The following is an 11,909-nucleotide window of genomic DNA, read 5'->3' as shown; positions in this document are numbered from 1 at the left end:
GACGCAAGCACACACTCTTGACCTCCTTTCCTCTGAATGTCCACATACACATGACACCCACACCCACCAGGCCTCCTGCCCTCCTACGGGTGTGCACACAACTGTCCCGCTCCTTGTGCACATAGGTTCTGCGCACAAGGGTCCTCTCCGTGCGCATACTCAGCATGTACACATCCTGCTCCCACTCCTCCGTGCACATACACACTAGGCAAGGCAGTGACCGAAAATGTTTGGATGCACACTGAGGCCCACCTCACCCTCGTTAGCACACGCACTCCTGTACATACAGAATGCACACAGTTGCCCATCTCGCCTTCGCACACACACGCACGTGCACACACAGGCATACATGCAGCTGCCCACCTCACCTCCGTGCACACACATCCACACAGCCCCACTGCACCTGGCCTCCCGGTGCGCACCCCGCGCGCGCACAACCCTTCTCCCGGCCCTGCCCTCCCCGCCTGGCGCACGCGCACATGGACTCGCACGCACAGCGTCTCCCGCTCCCCGGACGCGGAGCGCTGGCGGGAGGAGGAGAAGCCCGCGGAGCTGGACGAAGAGGAGGAGGAGGAGGGCGCCGAAGGCGCGAAAAGGCGCGCAGGCGCGCTGCGCGGAGCGGGCTCGCCGCCGCCCACGTCACCGCGCCGCGCGCACGTCACGCTGGCCCGACGCTCGGCCAGGGTGAGCCCCGCGTCCCGGCGCCGCTCGGCCCAGGGCAGGGACCCCGCCACGGCCGGGACCGCCCGGCCCGGTCCCCGCCCTGCGTCTCCCCGAGCTCGCGCGTGCCGCCCCGGCCTGGCCTGGTCCCCAGCCCCCAGCCCGCGCGGCCGGCCCGGGCGAGCCAGGTGCGGGCGGACGGGCGGGCGGAGGATGCGGCTGGGCCGGGCCTGGGGTGGGGGACGCGGGCGCGTGCGAGGGGCGCCGCAGCCTCCCCATCCTGTGCCTTTGCCGCGTGCGGGCGCCGCGCGGCCCGGGCCTGCGCCCTCCCGCGCCCGCGTGCTCCTGGGTCCAGGGACCCACGCTCTCGGTGCTGCGGGGCCAGGTGACCCGCGGGGCGGGTGTCCTCAGGCCCGCCAGGCGGATGGCAGTGCCCACGCCCCGCACCTGGGGGCCCGGGTCAGAGGTCGACCGAGCTCGGGCTGGGAGGGAGGCTGGCCTCGCGGGGACACGGTTCCGGCGCGCGGGAGGTGCCTAGCGGGCGGCCCGAGGCCTGGTGACAGGTCGGGGCGGGCGGGGCCAGTGAGCCCACCGTAGCCACCTGTCCCCACCTGTCGGAGGCACTGGCCAGCGTGAGAGCGGGCGCTGGAGGTCTTTGGGGCTCTACGCTGTGACCAGGGCTGCTGAGTTGGGCCCCGTGGGTCTGGGCCTCGCTGGATGGTTTTCCTGAGATATATTTGCATTTGGCGACACGGGTTGAAACCCCAGTGTGGGAGTCGTTGGCCGCCCCTTCGTGGGTTGAGGGCACCTTTGCCAGGTGGCAGGAAGGTCCCTGCTACTTGAAGGCGCGTCCAGTGCTGGTGGGAATTGTTTCCTTTACTATGTGCTGGGTTTTTTCTTAACTTCTTTTTTCATTTTACTTATTTTTTGTTTTTCCTTCCTTTTTACCAGAAAAGTAATTTTTCTTCTCTGGAGGGTGAACGTTTATAGCATTGATTTCCCGGACCTGGTAACATGGCAAAAGATGTAAGTATATTGGCTTTGTGCTGCAGACAGACGTGTGCCTGGTACTGCTGCTCTCATTCAGAGTGACAGCACGTGGCTGTGGGCTTTTTCCCCAGACCTGGGGCAGTGGGGCACGGGTGTCTGTGACCGCCTGTCCTGGCTGCCCATCAGGTGGTGCTTGAATGGTGTTGTTTTGACTTTTCCTTAACTTTCCAGGTTGTACTAAACTTGTAAATCTAGATAGAGTGCAAAGCTCAGCAGTTGCTGCCCTGGGGATGGGAGGGGGACCGGGTGCTGAGGGCTCCAGCACAGACGGGGGCCTTGCTGGGCAGCACCTGTCTGCCCACAGACTTGTGTGCTCAGCTTTCACGGGGCAAGCACTCAGCACTTGTTTGGCCGTTTCTTTCTCAGGAAGATAAAATGTGAAAATGGTGGTTAGCTTGCTTGGTATTTGTCATGAAACTGTAGAACCCTTTGAATAATTTTTTAACTTATGTGGAGAAGTAGGCTTTTGGGTCCAGAAATGTAGACTGAGAGGCCATGCAGTTCCTGACTGTGCTCAGTAGCATCTGCTGAGTTCACATCAACACCAGGCCTGCCCAGTAGGGTTTCCTGGAGTGCATTGTTCTGTAAATCAACCAAAAGAGGACTTGGTACTGACCTACCATACAGAATCGGAAGAACGTACAGACCGATGTGCTGCGTCTGCCTGGGGTACACACAGCTGTACTAGAAGTGTGTCCAGGTGCTGGACTTCACGGAAGTTGAACCCTTTCCATCAGTTTGGAGGTTTTGACCATCTCTGAAGAGCCTTGCCCAGCATGTCCCCATTGATCACACACCATCCCTGTCCTCAAGCACCCAGGCTTTACAGAGTAAGGAAGAGCATGCAGGTGGACCCTATGTGGTTTTGACAATGTCAACTCAAGTGTGGTGTCCGATAGCTCTTGCTCCCTGTAGTCTGGTGCCTGTGCCCTAGCTCTGTGCACATCCAGGGCTACTGGGTGCCAACAGGCACTCCAAGGAGGAGCAAGGCCAGCACCTCTGTCAGGATGCAGTTCTGGTCACACAGGCTGCGACACTTAGTTAATAGTGTGTCTGAACCCTTCTTTCATTCCACACCTATTTAGTTAGCACCGTCTCTGTCCACACCCAGTGTGGACTGGCGGAACATGCAGGCAGGTGGTCAAGTCTGCAGGAGGAGGACCCAAGTGTCCCCTCCCATGTCGTTGGCTGAGATGTGCACCTGCAGGTGCTGGGCTGGCCCAAGGATTGGGGTGCCCTGGAGCTAACAGGACTGTGGTCTGACCCACCTGGGCTGAATTTGGGGAGGCCAGGAAGTCCCATGGGCACTTAGCAAGGTGGTTGTTCCTATTCCCAGGAGGATGCGGTGAGTAGGGGAGCTGCATCCTGCAGGTGGGAACCAGTCAAGAGGTCTATCCTCTCAGGCAAACACATTTTTGTGTGAGTAGAGGTGGGACTTTCAGTTTTAGAAAAATGATGCTTGTGTGCATGCGGTGGCTCTCTCCTGTAATCCCAGCCTTCTGAGAGGCTGAGGCAGGTGGATCGCTTGAGCTCAGGAGTTCAAGAGCAGTTGAGCAAGACCCCATCTCTAAAAAACAGCCAGGTGTTGTGGTGAGCACCTATAATCCCAGCTACGAGGGAGGCTGAGGCAAGGGAATCCCTTGAGCCCAGGAGTTTGAGGTTGCTGTGAGTTATGATGTCATGGCACTCTACTGGGGGTGACAAGGTAAGACTCTGTCTCAAAAAAAATGATGATATTGGCAGTCTTTGCAGGAGGGAACCTCATGAGCAGATAGGTGGGCTCCTGAGACGGCCAGGCATCAGGTAAGCAGGTGGTAGGGTGATTGTCAGCTCTGGGGGCTAAGGCTCGGGCTGAGACCTCAGCTGGTAGGGCTCTGGGCTTCCATGGAGCCCACAGGCCACTGAGTGTGGGGGAGCCTGTGGAGGCTCTGGGACTTGGAGTGGACTAGGGCAGACCCAGAGGCTGTGAGCGCGAGGCTGAGGATGCTGGAGACAGATGAGGGAAAGAGAAGACATGGTGGAGATGCTGGCAACCACCTCATGTTATGGGCCTTGGGGCCAGCACGTGGACAGGGGTTAGTGGATGTCTGCATGGGAGGGAGGCAGGAGGTGCGGGGAACAAATGGGGTTGGCCTGGCAGGATGGGGCAGTGGGTGGGGTCATGGGACAGGCACTGCGCACATGGGAGATGGATACTCTGAGCAGGTGCATGGGCAAGTGCAGGTCAGTGAGGAGTGGGTGGTAGGGCTGGACAGTAGGCAGTGGGGGTTTTACTTCAGGCCTCACCGTACCAGGGTAATGTGGCTTTTGGTCTGTTGGGGGCCGGTTGCACTGTTTTTGGTGGGGGCGGTCCTCACCATGTTGCCTGGTAGATTCATTCTCCTAGGCTTGAAGGGCTCTGGCCCAGTGTCAGCGTGGCTGGGACCATAGGTCCTTCCACTGGGCCCTGCCAAGCTATCTTTTTATAAAAGACCTCCAGAAAAGCAGGGCTGTTTCTCTCCTGCTGAAGCTATGTTTTGGTTCAGGCTCATACCCAAGCCTGGTCAGTGGGTTTCTCACTGTGAAGTCAGTGCAAGTACGTAGAATATTGATAACCTCTTCATCGGTCTGCATGTATTTATTGAACTTTTGCAGTGCCAGGTAGGCTCGATGCTCGTGTGATGTCATGGTGTGACATCGGTGCACCATCGGTGTGGGGCGTCTGGAGGTAGAGTGGTGCACGGAGCTGGTGCAGGGATGGCTAGAGAGGATGTTGGTGGGGGGTTATGTGGGCTCTTGCTTGTACTATAAATCTTATGTGTTTTTTGTTTCTAAAACAAATATTTGCATATTTCAAAAAAAGGTTTCTAGAGGAAACACTGTAATTCTGTGTGTAAGAAAAAACTCCTATGTTTTCTAGTTATATATGAAAATAACCCCCATCCTCTGGTGATCAATAGCTACTAATGCTTCCTTTGCACACACTTCTCTCCCCAGTGTTCCTGGGACCCTGGGACCCAGCACCTTTAAAACACTAGCAGGAGACTGGGAGTGAGTCATGGCAGACTGGGGGTGAGGGGGGTAAACTGAGGCAGCCCTCAGGGGCACAGGGCAGGGCCTGGGGATGCAGTGGTGGTAAGTGCAGCCCCTGTCTCTGGAATCAGAGACTTGTTTTATGCGTTTGAATTTCGTTATTGGTGTTGTGAGGCAGCCAGCGTGGAAGCCCCTTGCGTACGTGTCTCCGCAGCCACCAGCAGCAGCACTTCAGTCATTTGGCATTCGGCTTGAGAGAACTGTTGGCATCTTGGGGAAGAATGTCCTTGCTGGACTGTCCCTCTGGATGCCCTCCTGCTCAAGGAGGCAGGCCTTGCTGACCTTTGCCGATGCCCTAGAGGATCCACGCACCTGGGAGACTTCCCAGCAGCGCCCAGGGAGGACGTCTAGCCATGATCACGGATGGTGTGTCTCTGGGTTGGTGACTCCCATTGGCTTCCCATTCTGGCTGGTGCTCAAGGGGCTGTCTGTGGATGCACACCCTGGAATGTGTTGCAGTGATTCCTCTGAGTTTCAGGTCTAGTGTCAGCCACCACAGTGTCCGAAGTTCTGGAGTTGGGGCTGGCAGGAACCTGGTGAATAAGTGTGGCCCCGCCAGGATTCCTCAGTGTCCAGCAGAGCCTCCTCACCGCCAGGGAAGATGTGGCCTTTGCTGTGGCCAAGCAAAGCCACATCCCTGCTGTTCTGTGCCTCTCAGATGATCCTACCCTCACATGGAGGTCTCCAAGTGGAAGGGGAGGTGTGAGGTGAACTCATAAGACGTAACAGGCGTACCCGCTCTCTGCATCTTCGTGTACAACATGGGGCCTGGAAGGAGTCAGCCTATGGCAGATCCTTGCTGGCAGCCCAGATGCCCACAGAGCCCTGCCTCTGCACAGGCTCCTGGGTTGTCCAACATGGCCTTGTCCTTGTCTTACAGTTCACAGGCTATCTACACGTGCCACAGATGAAGAGTTGTTATGTGCATGTAAGTCTCTGTTCAGCAAAACCCTGTTTTTACATGACCTGGTTTTGAAGGGGATTCTGGTCAGACTGAGTGAGGTCCAGTTAGTCCCCTGTGGCTCCAGGACATTGACATGGGCATGTGCACATGCCTACCACTCAGTGATTCATGGGACCTCGGGTCTGAGCAGCCCTGACAGATGATGGGCAGGGGCAGCCAGAGCCCAGTGCACCCAGAGCCTCCTGTGTGCCCTTCCCTGCTCTGGGGCAGAGCTTGGGCTGTTGGACTCCTGCTGGGCACAGGTGTGCATACTGTCCATAGGGCACATTAAGTGCCAGCTACTTTGGCATGTCAGCTGGTGGAGATAGAACAGCTGCCCTTTCTGCTGCTTGGTTGCACCCTGTGGTGGGGACTCTGGTGGTTTCCAGTTAAGTCTTCTCAGACTTGTGCAAGTCTGCAGTGGTCCTCAGGGTGTGTGATGGGACAGCAGCTGTGTATGCACTTGCGTGGTGTCTTTGAGACCTGTTGTGTGGTCACTTTCCAAGTGATTGCACTGGCTTAGCTTTATTTGCATCTGGTTGTAAATAAAGAGAGCTGCCATTTTAAATGTTCCCTTTTCACCATCGAGTGCAATAACAATTTTAAAACCTGCAAAACTTCCTCAGTTTGATAGGTGAAATTTTGAATTGCATCTTGTTTTACTTTGCTTTTTTTTTGGATTGAGAAATGAATATTTTTCTTCTGAAACATCATGTATTTCTTTGTGAATTGATGAACATATTCAGTGCTCAGTTTTCTTTTCTGTTTATTCTTGTTGATTTGTTTTTTTTTCTTTTTTTCTGAGACAGAGTCTCACTTTGTTGCCCTCAGTAGAGTGCTGTGGTGTCGTAGCTCACGGCAACCTCAAACTCTTGGGCTTAAGGGATCCTCTTGCTTCAGTCTCCCAAGTAGCTGAGACTACAGGCTCCTGCCACAATGCCCAGCTATTTCTTTTAGAGACGGGGTCTTGCTCTTGCTCAGGCTGGTCTCAAACTCCTGAGCTCAAACAGTCCACCCACCTCAGCCTCCCAGAGTGCTGGGATTACAGGCATGAGCCACCACATCCAGCTGTCTTGTTAATTTGTATCTGCTTTTTATAAATTAAATACATTATAATTAAATACCTTTTGTCCATAACTTATAGCAAGGTATTAACATTATGTTTCTTCTGTTATTTGACCAGAGTTGAAAGTAAAAACTTGTGTTAGTGCCAGGAGTGGTGGCTCACGCCTGTAGTCCCAGCACTCTGAGAGGCCGAAGCAAGAGGATCCCTTCAGCTCAGGAATTTGAGACCAGCCTCAACAGACTCCTTCTCTACTGAAAATAGAAAAAAATAGCCCGGCATTGTGGTCACCTACAGTCCCAGCTACTCAGGAGGCTGAGGCAGGAGGATCTCTTGAACCCAGGAGGTTGAGATTGCAGTGAGCTATGACACCCTGACTCTCTAGTCTAGATGACAAAGCAAGATCCTATCTAAAAAATAAGTGATTAAAAATAAAATATAATACAAATAAATTTAGTTGAATAGCACATATTTGTTCATTTATATTTGATATGATCATCAAGATTCTTTGAGGACCAAGCTTAAAGTAGTAGTTTTTGTATTCCCAGAACTTTCCAAGTAAATGATAACAGACAGTGTGAGGAGTGGCCACCAGGTCTCTTCAGCTGCTTGGAAGTGCTAATGACTTGGAGGACCTTGCCTGGTCTTATTTTTAGACTCTACTTTTTTTTGCCTTTTGGACAAATCCAGATTGGCAGTAAAATATATTAGGTCACATCTGTGGATAGAACCTAAATCCTGATTAGTAGGAAGCAGGTGGGAGGGAGGTGTCCATGGTCAGAGCCCTGCCTTGAATTTGTCTTCATGACTGCATTTTGGGATCAGTCACAGAGTTGTGCCTATCGTGCAGTTATTTGTTCTTGACAGTCATTGTACAGCATCTTTTGAAAATCTATCATTTTTAGTTTAGGTTTGAGCAGTGTGCGGCAGCAGGGGTAGACGTTTTCCTTGTTACTGTTCAGATAAGTAGCCTCTGGGTCTGGTGGCTGAGAGTTACCAGGGCCCATCTCAGCCCCATCGGTGCCTGGTGTGCCCCTCCGGAAGGTGAGACGGTTTCCTGAACTTCACACCTCCGGGGAGCTGTGAAACCTCGGCCTGTGGACTTGTCCTCGGAACTCATGTGGCCTCTTCATTTAGCAGAGGGAGAGTGGCTTTTGGGCACTGCAGGGCTTGCCGTACCTGGGGGCGCGGAGGGGAAGGAATCAGGAATTGTCTGCACAAGGACTCATCTCTGCAACACGGCTGGGCCCTCGGCTCCACCTCTACCTTCATTGGCATGTGGTTAGTGGACTGTGCTGCCCGCATCTGGGTGCTGCTGAGGGGAACTTGTAGCAGGTGTGGGCCATGGTCTGCCCTGAGAAGGTCTGCTTAGCCCCAGTGTTTGAGCCTTTCTCTCTCCTCTTGGGCCTGAGAGGCTAATGGGGAGGAGATCGCATGCTCCCCCACTTGTGCTGAGCCCCTGCTTCGTGGACAGAGGAGCCCACCCCTACCTCCACCTTACCCCCATTCCCCATGCTGGCTGCACAGTGCTGCTGCCCCAGTGCCGTGGGCAAGACCAGTGTCCCAAGCCCACTGACACCACCAGCTGGTCAGGACTGTGGCCCAGCACCAATCCCAGACTTCCGGGCTTCAGGAGTCCCCAGGCAGGTTTGGTGGAATGCGGTTGGTCACTCTCTCCCTGGATGACTGGCTTTTTGTGGGGCTGCTCTTCTCTGAGGCCACACTTTGAGGCCATGTGGCTATGTTTTCCTGGGAGTGATTATCATGGTTTTCAGGTAAGGATTGATGGATGGAGGAGGAGGGGCTGCATGGGACAGAGGTCTCCAGTGGCTGTGCTCTCTGGTACTATGACCTCAGGCGGTGGCTTCTCCTGGGCCTTAGTTTGCTGGCCTCTTGGGCATGGGTAGCAGATGCACCTTTCCTACAGGGTTATGAGGATGTGGGGTGGGCATTGGTGCTTGGTCCCCCTGGCTGGGCCTGATGATTCACAGAGTGGATGTGTGGCTTCTGTGGATCCAGGAGCTCCAGGCTGGGCCTAGGTCTACTCAGAGTTCTGGAGGGACTCCCTCTGGACGCCTGTTGTGGGCTCTTGGAGTTCAGGGGGCTGCCCAGTGGGGTGGTGGGGGCACTGCTGAAAGAGGCAAGGCCTTAGCAGGGCACAGATGTGGGGAGTTGATGTCACAGGCACTTGGCAGCCTGCAGTGTTCAGGTCAGCTTCCTGTTAGCTGAAGGGTGACATCCTGGCACCTGCCTCTGCAGGTGTCTCCAGCACTGCCTGGCCGCATCTCCTCTAGCCCCTCGGCCCCTCAGAAGCCCTGAGAATGCAGCTTGTGTGGTGCAAACCTGCCCCAGGACGTGGATGCAGGTAGCCTTCTGAACTCTTCTGGAGCTGCTCCATGTTCTCTGTGGCTTTGCGACTCTTTGTGCAGAGCTCAGGACATTTGATGCTTGTGGCTAGGCCTAGGAGTTGGCCTTCAGGGCGGATCCCGCTGAGGGGAAACCAGCTGAAAAGGTCGTCTCAACAGCCAGTTGAGCAGTCACTTTGCCTCTCTGAAGAGCAGGAGGACTGGAAGCACACCCATCCCCCATCCTGCCCTAGTCCTAGGACATGGGCTTCTTGTTGTCCCCTGGGTGGGGCCTGCTCTTTCTTCCTTTTCTTTTCATGTGAGTCTTGTGGGATTGGTGACATCCTTTGTCCCGGCCTGGGCCTCTGACCCCTTCCTCTCTGCCCACCTGGGCATAGCTGTCTGCCTGTCCCTTCTCTGGGAATGCTGGGCCGGACCTCAGGTTGGAGAGTCTGTACCCTTTGTTTAGGTGACAAAGTAGCGTAACTGCTTTGTCTAGTTACAGGAATGAAGGATTTGTTTAAAATTTCAAGTTGTGGCTCGGCACCAGTTGCTCAGTGGTTAGGGCCTCAGCCACATACACCAGGGCTGGTGGGTTTGAACCTGGCCTGGGGCCTGCTAAACAACAACAACAACAAAAATAGCTGGGCATTGTGCTGGGCACCGGTAGTCCCAGCTACTTGGGAGGCTGAGACAAGAGAATTGCTTAAGCCCGAGAGTTTGAGGTTGCTGTGAGTAGTGACAGCATGGCACTGTACCCAGGGCGACAGCTTGAGACTGTCTGAAAAAAAAAAATTTCAAGTGGTGCAGAAATGTGTCCAAAAGAAAGTCAGTAGTCTCCTGAAATTTCTGCTGCTGATGTTTGGTGATGACCTGCCGTACTTGGTCTGTGAATCAACCCACATCCTGCTACCAGCTGGGCTGCTTCACGCCACAGTGTGTCCTGGGCGCTTTCCCTTTGGTTAATAAGACGTAGATGATTTAAAACACCTTCATGGAACATTTCAGGTGCACACGCTTATCCCTGTGTTGACTCGGGTGACTGTGTGTTCTGGGGGTCATTTCATTAAACAGATAGATACTGATTAGTCTGTGTTTCTCAGAGATAGTGCTTTAAGAATACCCCAGACAGTTAACATAGTTCATTATTATTGTCACATAGGCAGTGTTTAGATATTCCTGAGTTACACCAAAATTTGAGAAGTTTGCTTGATTGACACCTCGGTCACGTTTTAGTTGCTTCTAGTTTTGTTCACTCCATCCTGAGATGGCTGTACTGTACCAAACGTCCTTCATGGCTTGGAACCTCCTGCTTAATGGGGAGGTGATGAGGAGGTTGGAGCCCCAATGGTGGGATTAGTGTCTTTTCGAGGAAGCCACAGAGTGAGCTCACTTGCCACCCTCTGGAGCCGTAGGTGTGATCTGCTCTCTGTAGGGTGCCCAGGCTGGGACTTTCCCTGTAGCCGTCTGCATGGACTGAGACCAGCTCTGCCCGTGTCTTTGGGTTGTTGCCAGTAGTTCACTTTGATTTACACAGCCCAGCTCCCCATGAGGGGAGTCACCGGCCCAGGAATGAGGACTGGGGAGAGGATCATGGCACCACCCTGCAGCTCTTCAGCTGGACTCTGCCAGGCTAGCAAGGGAGGTTTTTCTTTGTGTTTCAGTGCAAATGTGATGGAACATTTGTCTTTGTTTATTAACAGCTTTGTGGGTTTTGTGTATTTTCCTATTAGGTGTTTGTCTTTTAATCCATTACAGTTCTTTTCCAAGAATGAGATTTGACTCACCGTTTGGGTAAAATTTTCTTCATCATTAAAAAATTATCATCTTCTGTAAAGTTCTACAGCTTTGTAAATAAAAGACCTTGCACATAGGTTTAATTTTAGATAATATTATACTTTTGAAAAAATTATTACCCATGACTGTTTCTCCCCCATTGCATTCTCTAGCTGGTGGTTATTACTTATTAAGATAGTTGTCTGTTTAGCATTCTGATGACTGAAAAGACATCAGCAAATGATAATATACATACTATAAAGTTCCAAAAAGCTCTTCATGAGTGATAACATACATACCATGAAGTACACAGATAGGAAGTGCACAGCTAACGAATCTGAAAAGTCGTACCCACCTTAAAAGTCACTCCCACCCAGGCAACAGTACAGTGGCCTCCTCACACAACCTTCCCTCAGGGGTGATTTGCTTCTTGGGGTGAACGTGAGTCCTGCAAAGTCAGCATTGCTGTTAATGGAGACTCTTTGTTCCTGACTACACTTGCTAGTGGCTGTCAGGCTGTATCCCAGTGGGGGCGATCATGACTGCTTGTAGCTTTGAACATCTAGTGTGGTCTCTGGTGTGCACCTGTGTGTTTTCACTGAGAACTGATGCAGGTTTGGCCTTGGAGGTTGTAGAGCAGGTGGCGCACCCATAGGCTCCTCTTCTTGAACCTGGCACCTGTGTACCTGTCAACACCCCACTGGTTTCCAGCTGTTCTGTTGGTTCTGTTGGGCTCTGCAGGGCCTGTGTTGGGCTCTGCAGGGCGGGTGTTGGGCTCAGCAGGGTGGGTGTTGGGCTCTGCAGGGCCTGTGTTGGGCTCAGCAGGGTGGGTGTTGGGCTCAGCAGGGCGGGTGTTGGGCTCTGCAGGGCGAGTGTTGGGTTCTGCAGGGCCTGTGTTGGGCTCAGCAGGGCGTGTGTTGGGCTCTGCAGGGCGTGTGTTGGGCTCAGCAGGGCGTGTGTTGGGCTCAGCAGGGCGTGTGTTGGGCTCTGCAGGGCGTGT

The 11,909-nt window shown here is 53.6% G+C and overlaps 1 protein-coding gene across 5 annotated transcripts in view; it reads left to right on the top strand.

Moving 5' to 3' along the window:
- The first annotated feature begins 520 nt into the window (after positions 1–520).
- Positions 521–11,909, top strand: part of TFDP1 (transcription factor Dp-1) — a 42,654-nt gene continuing 31,265 nt past the window's right edge. Inside the window, exons 1-2 of one of the 5 annotated variants that reach the window (XM_023519203.1) lie at positions 521–684; positions 1,612–1,686. In XM_023519203.1, coding sequence (XP_023374971.1) covers positions 1,675–1,686 — 12 coding nt within the window. In that variant the 5' untranslated portion in view covers positions 521–684; positions 1,612–1,674. Of the gene's footprint in view, positions 849–1,611; positions 1,687–8,585; positions 9,154–11,909 lie in introns of those variants that run through there. The other 4 variants (XM_003799980.3, XM_023519204.1, XM_023519205.1 and 1 more) reach the window with 4 other exon arrangements.

This window comes from Otolemur garnettii, unplaced genomic scaffold (genome assembly GCF_000181295.1).
Source record: "Otolemur garnettii isolate 467f Iridium unplaced genomic scaffold, OtoGar3 scaffold00161, whole genome shotgun sequence".
Classification (NCBI taxonomy): domain Eukaryota; kingdom Metazoa; phylum Chordata; class Mammalia; order Primates; family Galagidae; genus Otolemur; species Otolemur garnettii.
This window is presented reverse-complemented; position numbering and strand designations above follow the sequence as displayed.